The sequence below is a fragment of the Scardinius erythrophthalmus genome (genome assembly GCF_964197995.2).
Source record: "Scardinius erythrophthalmus genome assembly, chromosome: 21".
In the NCBI taxonomy this organism is placed as follows: domain Eukaryota; kingdom Metazoa; phylum Chordata; class Actinopteri; order Cypriniformes; family Leuciscidae; genus Scardinius; species Scardinius erythrophthalmus.
In genome coordinates this window covers 4,767,259-4,783,344 of record NC_138241.1, presented here as the reverse complement: position 1 = coordinate 4,783,344, position 16,086 = coordinate 4,767,259, and the positions used below count along the sequence as shown (strand labels likewise).

The 16,086-nt window shown below is 37.5% G+C and overlaps 2 protein-coding genes across 2 annotated transcripts in view; both read right to left on the bottom strand.

Moving 5' to 3' along the window:
* The window catches only part of LOC308681673 (exportin-5-like), a 59,447-nt gene extending 57,484 nt beyond the window's left edge, over positions 1-1,963 (bottom strand). Inside the window, exon 1 of the mRNA XM_081350754.1 lies at positions 1,782-1,963. Coding sequence (XP_081206880.1) covers positions 1,782-1,883 — 102 coding nt within the window. The 5' untranslated portion in view covers positions 1,884-1,963. The remainder of the gene's footprint in view (positions 1-1,781) is intronic.
* An 804-nt stretch (positions 1,964-2,767) lies between these two features.
* Positions 2,768-16,086, bottom strand: part of wdr11 (WD repeat domain 11) — a 113,598-nt gene continuing 100,279 nt past the window's right edge. The window contains exons 25-29 of the mRNA XM_081351297.1: positions 9,365-9,530; positions 8,667-8,764; positions 5,924-6,069; positions 5,240-5,319; positions 2,768-4,587 (exon numbers count right to left, since the gene is read on the bottom strand). Of these exons, the coding sequence (XP_081207423.1) occupies positions 4,376-4,587; positions 5,240-5,319; positions 5,924-6,069; positions 8,667-8,764; positions 9,365-9,530 (702 nt within the window). The 3' untranslated portion in view covers positions 2,768-4,375. The remainder of the gene's footprint in view (positions 4,588-5,239; positions 5,320-5,923; positions 6,070-8,666; positions 8,765-9,364; positions 9,531-16,086) is intronic.

The window sequence follows — 16,086 nt, the reverse complement described above, 5'->3', positions numbered from 1 at the left end:
TAAAGTTGTTTTTATTGCATTAAAAAGAATATTAACACACACTTACAGATGATCACAATGTTTTCAACTGTGACATTAATAGCATCAAGGAAACAACAAGATAAAAAAAAGAGAACAAAAAACTATAATGGGGATAATGTACAAGGAATTACCAAGAGAAAAGTATATAAAAAATGTATACATCTGTTTTGCTTTTCCATTTCTTGCATCTTTCAGGGCCTCAATATAATACAGAAGTTCAGTTTTAAATAATATGATGTTAGATTTATTATTTGCTCAAAAGAACAGCAGAGCAAACGCACACCATATGGGGTACAAAAAGCTCCTTATTGTGCCGAAAGGTTGGTAATAAATGTGCTTAATTCATTCCCCGCCATTTACGGAATTTTACGGCTTTCAGTGTTTTCATTGTTATACGCTAGGGGGCGTGACTCCACATCTTCTGAAAGAGTACAGAATCTCCTGATCAAAAAACAGGTGAATAAGAAGCAGAAACAAGCGATAGCATATGTAAAATAACGCGATCATCAACACTAAACACTAACAGCAAATAAATCAAAACTGTCTAATGTTACTGAATGAAATGTCGACCCAGGACGAGCTTTAGGACTGTGGATGTGGGGGTGTTGATGGACTCGTTCTACTCCATCCGCGTTTTGATCATTGTTCAGAATCCGATGTAGTCTTTGACAAAAACGTGATTTTTGGTGGCGACCAATATATATGTATATATGTGTGTGTGTGTGTGTGTGTGTGTGTGTGTGTGTGTGTGTGTGTGTGTGTGAGAAACTTACCTACATTCAAGTGTTGATAAAAAACAATAAATGCATGAAGCTAGAATAAAACTTTTTTTTTTTAAAGCAGAGGGTCTTCTTTCTTTTGACATATTAAATGTACATATATATTCATACAACAAAATAATTCTGTGGGGCCATGAAAATTGTGAAAATTATCAAAAACTTAAAAAAAAAACACTGGTGGGGAAAGAGAGTGTGCAGTTTTCTTTGCATAAGGTTTATTAGGCTATTTGTTCATTTTTCTTTGTGTAGGCTGTATAGTATTTCCCATTCATAATTATTAAATTAATCACCAAATATTGCTCCAATCTCTTCTTACACAATAAGAATCTTAACCAGATAGCCGGATCTTCAAATTGTGAGTTTAAATATTAGGTATTCAATATCCCCAAAATTCCAATCCCTCTGAAAAATCTTGAGAAATCAAATAAATAATTTTATATCATATAACTTTAACTTTATGGGTGAGACAGTTGGTAAACTCCAGACTTCTTTCCATTCAATCTGGTTGTTGAACTCCAAACTGGTTTGCATTTAGGTCGTGATGTATTTCTGCATGTTTTAGGAGTTCGTTAAAGTATACGACACATGGAAATGGCAAAAACTGCAGGAGAAATTAAAAACGGATGACTTCCTGTTGCGTTTAGCTCCAATATACTTTTTTGAAGGTATTATTGTGACATTACATGTACCGAATTTCGTAGACCTAACGTTATGTGAAAGTAGCGGGAGGGGCGCTTTGTTGAAATTTTGTAGGTGGCGCTATCGAGCCATTTTGCCACACCTAATTCTGAAACCCACACGTTTAATACATTTTCGACAATTCTGACGCATGTGCAAAGTTTCATGATTTTTCGAGCATGTTAATGCCATCAAAAATGCGATTAATTTTATAATAATTTCAGAATAATAATAATAAACCAAGCAACTCCAAGACGGAATTCCTAATAACCGTTTAATCGTATTTGATAGAGGATAATTCACCTGAAGGGCCTCCAGGCGGTATATTTGACTGGATTCTGCCTCCATCGTCACATTCACAGCCTTTATAAGCTCATGGCACAAAACATCTATCGGTTCGGCCATGGCTTTAAACACGTCCAGCGGCTGGGATGTAAAACACCAGCACGCTTCACTCCTAGTTCATCACCTGTGCATTAAAACACACGGGTACGTCTGTGGACCGCCTTAATAAAGATGGCGGAAGTTCCGTGCCCTCTGGTTATTGTAGTTTTTTTATGTTATTGACAAGCGCCACGTTAGTTTCGCTGAATATGCGGTTTTTTTTTTTTTTTGTCTCTGTTCTATTGAAGTATATATAAATGCCACAGTTAGTTTAAATAACATTCAACAATAGTTTGGGCATTATACCTGTGCACCTGTGAATGTTCGGATGTGTGTGTGTGTGTGTGTGTGTGTGTGTGACCGTCTAAAATTCCTCCCACTTCGTTTTCAAACATGCCAGATCCTTTGATTTTAATTTAGAAACAAAATTGTTACGTCATATTTGCAAAAATATGTGAAATTGTTTAAAAAAGGCGCCATTCTGCAAGTTTAGCCCGCGTTATTGTTTTATTGATGTCTTTTCTTGACCAGCAGGTGTCGTTAGTACGCTTTGAAACCGAATCATGGTTGTTGATTCAGTTTCTAAAAGCCCTGTTTCTGTCCCATCACTACAGATAAATAGCAGGCAGCACCGAGCTGGAGTGGGCATATTTGTTGGAGAAGTTTATCCTCAAAAACTAAGCAGTGTTTGTGAATTTAAAGGCGCAGTATTGTACTCGAGTCCCAGATTTACTGACATCACACCAAAGCAAAAGTATAATTTCGCAGTCAGCCATGATTAATTCGTTTCATGAGCCTTTGTCTTCTTCCATATGAAATATGGCCCATTAATTAAACTTAAATGTAGGTTATTTTAATAATAAAAAGTTTTTCTCTATGTTTTGAAAATATAGAGAAAATCTAAATGGATGCTACAGGCTGTATTTATTACTTTGCAAATATACATGCAGTAGGCCTATATCCATACAGTAAGCTCAAACACCTGGAACATTACTTATGTTTAAATAGGAACATTTAAAGGATAAAGTCATGAATCGTTACTCACAATCATCATAGCCTACCAAAACAAGGCAGGGCATTCCAACAATCATAATTCAACAAATGAATTAGTCATTAAAAAATACTTTCATTTTTAAATCACAGACACAGTGGTGGCATCACAAAAATGAAGGGTTTGTAGTCACATCTCATTTCAACATGACAATATCCAAATACAGCAACTCTCTGGAGACCTGGCGCCATGTGGAAACATTATACAAACAAAACACTACATCACACTTAAACTGTCTACAGTACATCACACAAACAACAGCATGAACAAGTGCAATCCAACAACAAAGTTAAGTTAATGGCTGAGGCAAAAATGGGGCAAATTCACTATTTTACAATATACAACATATGCAGCATTACTGAAGGAACAGCACTCATCTGAATTATATCACATGGAGTGGATGAATTATGAATTTGTTTTTCATTTTTGATTTAAATCTGAACCATTTAACTATCAAATAACCATATAATAACCTTTTACGTAACTCAAAATGTGATGCTAATGAAACCTTTAAACAACACACACACAGGTAATTTGACAGTGATTTATGCAGATTTAAATCCTGGATTACAGCACTGATTTTTATATATTATGTTTAATAATTACACTGTCAGAAAAAAAAAGTGTAAAATGATATCTTTAGGGGTACGGCAGCTTGTCACTGGAGCAGAACCTCTTTAAGGGACTTGATCTTTGAAACTCATTTACCCCCTGAAAGGTGCATTTTAGTAGCTTAGAGTAGTAATATATACTAAAATGCACATTTTAAGGGGTAAATAAGCTTCAGAGATCAAGTCCCTTAAAGAGGTTCTGCTCCAGTGACAAGCTGCCGTACCACTAAAGACTAAAGATACAATATTTTTTTTTTCTGAGAGAAATACAATAAACCTCAAAGGTTTGAATTCCTATGATTATCTTAACCATCACAGCCATGACTATTAATATAACAATAAATAATCTTTTGAAAAATATAATAGCTTAGTAGTGCTTTCTTTGGATTTTGGCGTGAAACTGGATGTGTTTCATGAGATTCATCTAGTTCTTTTCTATATTCTGTCTATAAATGGTTTCCTAATCTGAAATTATAAGCATTTTTAGTGTCCAACACATAATAATCCGTTTTAAAGGTTCTTAAAATGTGCTTTTATTAATTATCGGCATTACTATTATTTTGGTTTGTTTTAAATCACCATGAAAATATATATTTTGGTCAATAAAATAATTACAAGAACAGGTTTGGAACACATTACAGCAGGATAACGTGTGTTAAGGGAATGTTTTCGGATACAACACACCTCACAACCAGCGCAGAGGCTTAAAAGACAACTATGAAACCGTTTGAAACTACATGAAAATATGCGTGTTCATGTTTGTTGACTACTTGCATGCTTATGGGTGTTATAAGGGTGAGATTTGAAGATATTGCATCTTGATTTGTATGGTTTTCATCACATATCCTCTCTCAGTCTATGTTGAGAAGAGGTCTGTCCACCTCCTTCTCCTCCTCTTCACTGGGACTGGGCTCTGGTCCAATTCCCTCTGTTTGGGAGAGCTCATCCAGCAGCTCCTTCCCTCTCTCTCCAGCCCGAGACGCCCAAAGCACAGCGCCCTGTTTCAGCCCGATGGAGCGAAGCAGCTTAGCGTAGTCCAAAAACGCAGCACCTATGAGCTTATGTGGAGATGCTGTGGTTAAGGAAGACTGGGAATCAGAAATGAACACAAGTAAAAACAAAAAAAGTTCAAAAGATCAAGTTACCGTTATCTCGATACTACTTACAACCTACCAAGACACTTAAGCAAAGTGTTGTAAGCCAGTGGTCCATTTTCCAGTGTTTTGAATTTCAAAAAACATATTTAAAGGTGAACCAAAGGCTCAACTAATAGCGTGTGTCTGGGGGCGTGGCTACTGTAGCAGGGACCATGACTGACACGTTACATGGGAAACTTCGGTTTTCCCATGTGTTTTCCCAACATTCAGCTTCGGTTACAAAAGTGGAAGCCAAAACTGCATTTATTTAGACCCTCAAAGATTAAACTATCCCTTTAAGAGTCATCTACTTTAAATGAGACAGTCAAAGAGAAAAACTGGGAAGGATGGCAGAGTTGAAGAGGTTAATCTACTAGGAGAACATTACATATAGCCTCAAAGCTAACAGACATGACCTAAATTATTTCATGGGGTCTTTATTATTTTACTTTAAAAAAAGTATATACAATGCTAATAATAATGGAGAAAAAAAAAAATCATGCAAAATTAGTTTTAAATTCAATAGAGCCCTGCTGCATTCTGCTGTTTGAAAACCTGGAAGATGCATCAGAAGGATATTAACGTCGTCATTTGTCTCCATCACACCATATTTCAAGCAGGCTTCGAGAAACAGTGCAGCACGGTCGAAATATCTCATGCTGTCAGGAAATGTAAAGATGTATTAGAGAAATATCTGAGCATTGTCTCATTTATCATGCACATTCAAATGTAATGGCGTTTAGGAAAGGATATGTCAATCAATATTGTATGTGTTTGGAAAAAATGCATCATTGTGAGTGACACATTGAGACAAAATCTCATTTTAAAATTCATTATGCAATTTTAAAAGATTTGTTCACCCAATCATTTACCCTCATGTCATTCCAAAACCATCTGACTTTTAGAACAAACAAAGGAAAAGTTGTGAAGAATTATCACGCTGCTTCCCCCCAAAAAGCACCATAATGTACTATAATCCACATCTTCTGAAGACAATATATTTGAGTGAAGAACAGATCAAAATGTTGCTTATTCAAAACTTGGCATATGCTGTCAAGTTTGATGTAATCGATGCCATACCAACATTCTGCTAAACATTTCTTTTTGTGTTACAAGAAAAAAAATAATAATAATTCCCATATGGTTTTGGAACAACATGAACATTTTGTTTATTTATGTGTATATTTCACATTATTCCTGTGGGAGTAAATAAACTAAACCACAACAGAAATCCAATTATCATGGATGAATGGCAATGCCCACCTGTGGAGCATCTCGCCCACTTTTTGAAAGCATCCTAATGAGAGCAGGACCAGGATGGCCTTTGACTTCAGATTAACCTGAGGAGAACACAGATGCTCTGCCCAGCGCTTCAGCACATCTGAACCTTCTGCTGGGTTCAGACGCACCTGAGAGAGAGAGAGAGAGAGAGAGAGAGAGAGAGAGAGAGAGAGAGAGAGAGAGAGAGAGAGAGAATTCACAGATCATTTGATGCATACTGATCACAACAAACTGCAACCTAAAGAGAGAGAGAGAATTCACAGATCATTTGATGCATACTGATCACAACAAACTGCAACTTAATTGTCTGGCTTCCACATTATTTTCCAGTGTCAGGAGGAAGGCGTTTTATTAGTCCATTAGATAAAATAATGTGCACCTGTTACTTTAGAGAAATGGAAACTCACAAAGCCCATGCACACTTTGCCACTTCCCACGTCTAGTACTTTGGCACCCTCAATTTGAGATTTATCTGTTTGCCGCATAAAAACCAAAAAAAAAGCTTGTTTGGTTATCTAAATACATGCATGTAGTCATATTGGCCAGAAAAAGCTGCAAAGGCTTTTTGTCACCAGTCAAAAGTCTGGTTATTATAGCTCTATATAATGCAGTGGTTCCCAAACCTTTCCTGCCGGCCCCCCTTTTGTAGAGAAAAATATTTTTAAGCCCCCCACCACATGCACCCACATAAAGACACTCTCAGACATGACCTCACTTGCAAAATCTGATAGGATTTACTTATGACATAGTAATTATACAGTACTACAACGGGCTTCTCTGTTCCGCTTCATACTGTCAGAAGCGTATATTTTGAGTCACGGCACGCAACACACTGTGGTCTCTCTTAATTACCCAGCGTATTACTGGTAAAGCTGAGGGCGAAATCACATTTGTCTTGTCACATTTTCTCATCTTCAGGCTGTCTACACTGGATGAAGTGAATGTTGCAAATTAGGGGTGTAACAATATATCGTGTCCCAATATATTGCAATACAAAAATGCAACAATATGCATCGTGTATAGTTCCCCATAATAAAAAAAACGTAAAAAATTTAAGTCAGTACTACATTAAACTACTATATATAATGTTGAATATAATGTATAATAATGCAATGGGGGAATATTTGTGGGTCCTAATAATGCCAAATATCTTATGTTACCAGTAAAAAGTGGCCTACATTATTTTAAATATATCTAGTCAGTGACAGTGCAAGCATATTCATCTAAAATAATTCTGTTTTCAGCTTCAGAATCATGAATATGTTTATTCTGGTGTCTCTATTGTCCTGTTCATTGAGTTTCCAGCACAACTCCAAGCTTATTCATTTACACACACAATGTAAAACCAAATTTAGCATTTTAATTAACAGTAACTGTGTTGTTAATCTTTTATCATATGTTTTGGAGTATCGCAATAATATCGTATCGTGAGTTCAGTATTGGGATATGTATCGAATCGTGACCTGAGGGTATCGTTACACCCCTATTGCAAATACATTTGACCTTTGTGTCAGAAGTTGGAGAACGTCAGAAATAGAACAGGGCATCAGTTTACTGTCAGAATTTGTAGTTGCGTCGTACCACGTCCAGTGTAGACAGCATCACTGATTATAATGGGTTTTATTTGCTTTGGTCGCGTATCACGCTAGCTTCTGGTGTAGACATGTCATGGAAGTCGTGAAGTAAATCCATCGTCTGCTTTATTTTTACTTGGCACTGCCAGTCCTATCCATTCTTATCATTAATTTTGACACGGCTCCCTGCAGTACTCAATTCTGTTCTTGTTCTGTTCTTGTTAAATGACTGCTCTTCAATCGTGCGGTCTAGTGGTCTGTTATGGTGTGTTCAAGTCCTCCTGGGAAGTTCGTATTTACAAGTTGGGAAGTCGTGTTTACGACGTCAGGTGCGTTCAAGTCACTCCCGTCGAAGCAAGATGGTAGTGTACCTACTCTTAATTAACTGCACAATAAAACAGCAAGGTTTTTAAACTAAACTCTACTTCTAGAAGAACAAAGATTGTGCATCAGGCGTGTTTTGCTTTTTAACTTTTTTTTATTAATTTATGAAGTCGCTGTAAACTTTATCATTACATATTATATTACAATGCAATTATATTTTGTGCATGAAATTAGCTTATTTTGTTGGAAATTAAAAAGCCTGATAATATCACTGCTAATTACCATTTTTCTCACTGACATGCCGCCAACTCTCGGGGCTTAAAATCACAAGCTTCCCACTCGTATTTATGACTTTGTGGTGGCGTTCATGTGCGCTCAACTTGTGAATACGATCTTTTCGACATGGCTTGAACGCACCATTATTCCACGACAACAACCGCTACATCTGACAACAGACTGCGAGTCATCCTGAGGAAATAAAATATCAAAATAATAATTTGTGTACAATTATTTACTAATGTGGCAAGTAGCTGCATAATAAGAAGGATAATTTGGCAGTGGGGTCTTGTATCACCCACAAGAGGTTTCTTTTGCATAATGTTCTGACTGTACAATATCCCTTAGCCTTGCCCCGCACCCTTTTAATAACTCGGATGTGCCACCCAGTTTGGGAACTGATATAATGTATAGCTCTATATGTATAAATACTGTAGATTCAAAATATTCTATTTGTGGATATGAACTAATCAAATCAAGTAAAGTCACAGTGAATATATCCTGAACAGTTGATATATCAGCCAGCTCTAGATTGTGTCTGGTTGAGGTACCTTGGCCAGCCATGCGGCACGGTTCCACTCTCCATATGTCTGCAGATAACGACAAGCATCCGCCGCTTTGTCAATCAGGCAGAGCAACTGCACACCCTCTAAGAGTCAACAAGGTGAGAGAATAAAACAGAGTCAGAAGCATTGGAAGTGGAATAGGGCTGATGTGCTTTTGACATGAGTTAATAAGCTCATACTAATACCCATTAACGCAAACTCGAACAAAATAATAAACAAACAAACAAGCAAATAGTCTAGAAAGTCTAAAAAGTCTAGACATATTACAATGTCCATATATATATATATCACAATGCAAATATTTTTCAGTAATTTCAAAAGGTTACATTTCTTCATGCAAAATTTGCAATATATCATTTAATAATTTTCTTTATGAATAAAAATATATATTTATCTTCTTTTTTTTTTGGTTTGAAATAAGAGCTAGATAGCATGTTTTGACTATGTGCTGTATCTTTTATCGATAAGGCAATCCCAGAATACAACACAGTAATGTATATTGGTCTGTTCCTCACATAATGCTGTCGTATGGCTTGTATCCTATATAGTGAATAAGTACTTTTTTGTTCTTTTTGGAGTTTACAGCAATTCATAAATGTCTGTATTCATTGTATGGAAAAGAGCAAGGACAAACTCCTTCAGTGCTCTATAGAAGAAAGATAATCATACAGTTCACACTCTACCTGCCAGCTTGCCGTTGGCGATCATGTTTGTGGCCACCAGTTTAATTGTGCTCTGAGACGGGCCGGATGAGGTGATGGTGGTCACCAGACAGGCTTTGAGAGAGTCACAGTAGTAACTGGAGTTATCTGCACTGGTCTCCAAAAGCAACTGCACCGCACGGTCCGTCTGATGAACAAAGAGAAAATATTTTTTTATTCTGAATATTATTAGTCAACTGACAGGGTTTAAATTTAAAGTCCCCATGTAGTCAATCATTTTATCCCTTAAAACTCATCTTTGATTATCAAAATTACATAAATAAGCGTTTTTGCTTAAAAAAAAAAAAAAAGCTTCATGCCTGAAAATATCTTGAATGTAACTCTACACCCTTGCCTCATTTAGTATACGCAGTTCTATGAATATGCAAATGAGCCCCGCCTCCACTCACTCACTCACTCAGAGATCCACTCGTTGACGATCACACGTTGACCTGATTGGTTACAAGGTAGTTTGAGACGCTTGTGACAGAAACACCAGCGATTTTAAACCGTGTTTTTGAGACTGTCTTTGGTTACTCAGCAATGGTAGTGACTTATGAATTTGCACATGGTTTGTCTTAAAGCATATTATAAACACAACAGACTTGTAAACAACATTAAAATCTTGATTTTCACCACAGGGGGACTTTAAATTAATAGAACATTGATCTTATATCCCGGCTGGCCATATTAGATAAAAGTAATAAGACTCTAATGCACGACTTTCAGAGGCTTTAATCAATCATGTTTGTTTACCATCAGATTTGAGACCACTAGTAATCTCTCATTTCTTTCAACTAAATACACTTTCTTATTAGTTTTTCTTATACTACTGTTCTCCAGTTCCCATAGTTTACGACACTCTAAAGCATTCTTGAAAGGACAGCTATGAATGATGGATTTCCACCCTGCAGGTCCTGCAGACGGCAGGAGACTGCAGAACAGGGTCATGTGTGAGGTGTGCTGTTCATGGGAAAAACGACTACTGAACCATTAACCATTAAAGCCGCCCAGGCATATTAACGGCCAATACATTTGTAACCATCTGAGTGAACAACATCATCTGCAATCAATTAATTAGTGAATAATCTCCTCCTGTACATGTTCTTTCTGCAATCACGAGAAGGGTCTTATTGACAAACGCACATGTGCTGCAGAGACACACACGCTGCATCCAAAATCGAATGCTTCCCTACTATATAGTATGTGTAAAACAGTACGACAAAAGAGTACTATGTCCGAATTGCATACAGTAGTATTCGAAAACAGTTAGCGAAAAGTACCCAGATGACTTTCGCTGAGATTCTGAGGTGTGCATTCGACACTTTACTATCCCATAAGGCCACGGGAGAGGATATGTGAATGGCAGTGAATAGATGCAACTGACGCTGGTAGGTCACGTGACATCCTCATCTAGTCAATCATTTTATCCCTTAAAACTCATCTTTGATCACCAAAATTACATATTTATGCCTGAAAATATCTTGAATGTAACTCTACACCCTTGCCTCATTTAGTATGCACGGTTCTATGAATATGCAAATGAGCCCCGCCTCCACTCACTCACTCAGCTCAGAGATCCACTCGTTGACGATCACACATTGATCTGATTGGTTACAAGGTAGTTTGTGATGTCAGAAACACCAGCGATTTGGTTACTAAGCAGTGGTAGTGACTTGTACATTTGCACATGGTTTTAGAAGCTAATGTGCTCCAAAACAATGACAAAATTTGCATTTAGAAGACCAAACTCAACGTTGAAAATGAAAATCAAGTTGATGTCAGAATCCAACGTCAGATTGACGTTAATCTCCAACGTTGGGCAGACGGGTTGACGTCAGAAACCAACATCAGTCGAGTTCTGACGTCAACCCGACTTTCATTTCCAAACAAAATGCAACCCTTGCAACCAAAATCATCCCCTGACTGACGTTACTTTCTACTCAATGAGCTTGACAGAAATGTAGTGGAGTAAAAAGTATATTTGTCTTTCAAATGTAGTGAAGTTAAAGTAAATGTTTCCAGATAAAATAATACTCAAGTAAAGTACAGATACTCAAAAAGTGTACTTAAGTACAGTACTCAAGTAAATTACTGTCCACCTCTGCGTGACAGTAACAACATGGCGGATGCAGTATGTCAGAATTTAATTCATACTACACACATTAATTCGAACACCGTTACGTTAAATTTAATTCAGTTCATGGACTTTTAAGTTTGTTTTTCATTAATCACTTGTGTTTCTTTGTCCTATGTTACACATACTATATTAAACATACTTTTTAACAGTCATGAGGTAAATTCAAATTCAAGGTTAGTACCAACTCAGACAGTAAGTGATTGCACAGATTTTGATTCACCGAGACGTTTTTTTTCTCCAAAACAGAATCAAATATACCGTATATATAGTGATGGATTTTTTAATAAATAAAATTGTAAATTGTATATCAAACTAATCATAACTCTAACAATTAACCTTACTTCTCCTTTAGGCCTAACACTCTATCACTTGAACAAAATGTACTCTGAAGATTGTGTCGAAACCAGTGAAAAATTCTGAGATGCTGGCTAGACAATATGTAAGGGATAATGTAGAGTGAGGCGGTTGTTATAGCGAATACAACCCCGACAGGCTGATCAGGATCCCGACTCGAAGCGGAGGTACTGTATTCGCTATAACAACCGCCTCGCTCTACATTATCCTGCTTATTACATGGCTACCTATGGTTTTTCAATGCTGAACTTCCTGTTTCGAATGCGCATGCGTCGCGTCTGAGCGCGTTGTTGTCTTTGGAGCTCCATCGATTGATTTATAATTCTTGATTTCTCTTTAAACTCACTTACAACGAACATTTTCTACTTTTCCTCACCTCATAGTTATAACGCGGATTGTTGAGCAGACGCGTCTCAAGCCTTGTGATCCAACGCTGGATACTCTTATAGGTTACGTCCGTGGATCACGGCTGAACGCGTCTTCTCCGCACTCATTTAAGTTACAAACAAACATTTTTCACCTATCGTGCGTCTACTCTACACCCGTACCACTGAAAAGACGGATTATATCCAAGACTTAAGCCATAAATTAGTATTAATATTGATAGCACCACTGGTAGCGTCGTTGCTAACTTAACTTACTGTCCATCTGTTAAAATGGCGAATATATCAAATGTAAGTAGTCTACCTTTTGGTGCAGGTGAGGACACATTTGAGCTGCACGCGGTGCAGTCTGAGCTGGAAGCTGTTGAGAAACAGATCCACGACCTTTTAGTAAGAAAAGCCGAGCTGATAGACCGGCGTTTGGCTCTCGAAACATCGCGCGCCGAGGCACACAAATCAGAGATTAATGTTACTAACCCGCTGACTCCGACCTCGTCTACTCCGTGCGTTCCTCAACATCGGTCCCGAACGTCGAGGTCGCGATCAGCCATGGTCTCGTTCACTCCGGCTCCAACATGCCATCACGAAGCCTGGATTTTTCCGCAGCGGAAGTCGCGAGTCAGGTCTAGACCAAGAAAACTCTCTCCGACCCTCCCGGTTTTCGAGATATCCACACAAAACCGCTTCTCCCCTCTTCGCGAAACAGAACGCGATGCTGTGATCATCGGCGATTCCATCGTTCGACACGTACACGTTACGTTAAATAAAAGTAAGGTGCATAGTCACTGCTTTCCTGGTGCTCGTGTTTCCGAAGTCGCTGCTCACGTTCCCGAGATTCTGAACGAGCGCGTCGGAACCGTTGTCCTGCACGCGGGAGGGGCCGACATCAGACTGCGCCAGACGGAAGTTTTGAAGAAAGACTTCAGGAATCTGATCGATACGGTACGCAGCACATCGCCTGATATAACGATTATTGTGTCAGGACCGCTTCCCACGTACCGACTAGGTCATGAAAAGTTTAGTAGATTATTTGCGCTTAATGAATGGTTAATGTCATGGTGCAATGAGCAGAAACTTCTCTTTGTAAATAATTGGAATCTGTTTTGGGAGCGTCCTAGGCTTTACCGTGCTGATGGCTTACACCCAAACAGATTCGGATCGGATCTTCTGTCAGATAACATCTCCAAAATGTTAAATACCTTTTGACTAGTAAACAAAAGTCCAAATCATAGTCTCTGCTGCACCAATTTAACTGATATAAATAGTGTAGAACATTGCATAGAAACTGTGTCTATTCCTCGTTTAGTGAGATCAAATCATAAATCTACTGCAGGATCTAGAAAAAATCTAATTGTTATTAAACCAGAAAATGTTGCTATTGGTAATCAAAAACAATTTTTAAAGCTAGGTCTTTTAAACATTAGATCACTCACACCTAAGGCAGTTATTGTAAATGAAATAGTCACAGATAATAGCTTCGATGTACTTTGCCTTACTGAAACCTGGCTTAAACCAAATGATTATTTCGGTTTAAATGAGTCTACTCCATCAGGATACTCCTATAAGCACGAGCCCCGTCTGAATGGTCGTGGCGGCGGTGTTGCAACAATCTATAGAGATTTTCTCAATGTTACTCAGAAAACGGGTTATAAGTTTATTTCATTTGAAGTACTTGTACTAAATGTTACGCTCTTAGATGATAGAAAAACATCCCTATTATCTCTAGCCTTGGCTACCGTATATAGACCGCCTGGGCCTTACGCTGATTTCCTAAAAGAGTTTGCAGATTTTCTCTCAGACCTATTAGTTAACTTCGATAAAGCATTAATTGTTGGAGACTTTAATATCCATGTAGATAATCAAAATGATGCGTTAGGGGCTGCGTTTACTGATTTATTAAACTCCTTTGGGGTCAAGCAAAACATTACCGGACCGACTCATCGATTTAATCATACACTCGATTTAATTATATCACATGGAACCGATCCAACCGATATAGATATCATTCCACAAAGTGACGATGTCACTGACCATTACATGGTAACTTGCATATTACGTACTCCTGTAATATATCATGCTGCGCCGCGTTATCGATTAGGCAGAACAATCCTTCCATCCACCATAGATAATTTTTCAAACAGCTTATCGGATCTGTCTCAGCTGCTCAGTGAACCCAAACAAACAGATGAACTTGAGGAATTAACTAGCACTATGAGCACCATTCTCTCTGGATCATTGGATATTGTTGCGCCCATTAGATTAAAAAAGGTCAGAGAGAAAAGTAAAGCACCATGGTACAACAGTACTACGCGTGTTCTAAAGAGAGAAACCCGTAATTTAGAGCGTAAATGGAAACAAACCAACTTAGAGGTCTTTAGAATCGCATGGAAAGACAGTATGTCACGTTATAAAAAGGCCCTAAAAGCGGCCAGGGCTGAGCATCTACGCAAACTAATAGAAAACAACCATAACAATCCTAAGTTCTTATTTAACACCGTGGCGAGACTAACAAATAAACAGATGTCTCCTGAACAAAGTATTCCATTACAGTTTAGTAGTAATGATTTCATGAAGTTCTTCACTGAGAAAATAGAAAACATCAGAACCACAATTGTAAACGTTCAATCCTCAATCGCGCCTTATAATTCAGCCTCAATTATCACGCCGCAAGAACAATTACAGTGCTTTTCAACTATAGAACAAAAAGAGTTAAATAAATTTATCATTTCCTCTAAAACAACAACATGTTTATTAGATCCCATACCAACTAAACTATTGAAAGAAGTGTTACCTGTAGTGGAAGAGCCTCTCCTCAATATTATTAACTCGTCTTTATCTTTAGGTCATGTTCCAAGAACATTTAAATTGGCAGTTATAAAACCTCTCATTAAGAAACCACAATTAGATCCGAATAATCTAGTAAATTATAGACCCATTTCAAATCTACCTTTTATGTCTAAAATACTAGAAAAAGTTGTGTCCGCTCAACTGGGCTCTTTCTTACAAGAAAATGACACCTATGAAAAGTTTCTCAATATTAGTTTTACTTGATCTTAGTGCTGCGTTCGATACTATAGATCATACAATACTCTTAGATCGACTACAAAATTATACTGGTGTTCAAGGACAAGCATTAAGCTGGTTTAGATCGTATTTATCTGACCGCTACCATTTTGTTTATTTAAATGGAGAAAAATCTATCATAACTCCAGTAAACTATGGAGTGCCGCAGGGATCTGTGTTAGGCCCTCTATTATTCTCAATATATATGCTGCCACTTGGAAATATTATAAGGAAACATGGAATTAGTTTCCATTGTTATGCTGATGACACTCAAATCTATATTTCATCACGGCCAGATGAAAACGCTAAATTATCCAAATTGACAGAGTGTGTTAAAGATATAAAAGATTGGATGACGCATAATTTTCTTTTATTAAATCCAGACAAGACAGAGGTACTACTTATCGGTTCAAAAAACCACCCACAAAACCTCTCACAATACAACTTTAACATAGTAGGATGTCCTGTTACTTCATCCTCTACAGTAAAAGACCTGGGTGTTATATTAGACTGCAACCTGTCTTTTGAAAATCATATTTCATATGTTACAAGAACAGCCTTTTTCCACCTTAGAAACATTGCTAAGCTACGTAATATGCTATCAGTTTCTGACGCAGAAAAGTTAGTTCATGCATTCATGACCTCGAGACTAGATTACTGTAATGCGTTATTAGCCGGTTGTCCTGCATCCTTAATAAACAAGCTACAGTTAGTCCAAAATGCCGCCGCTAGAGTTCTAACTAGATCAAGAAAATATGATCATA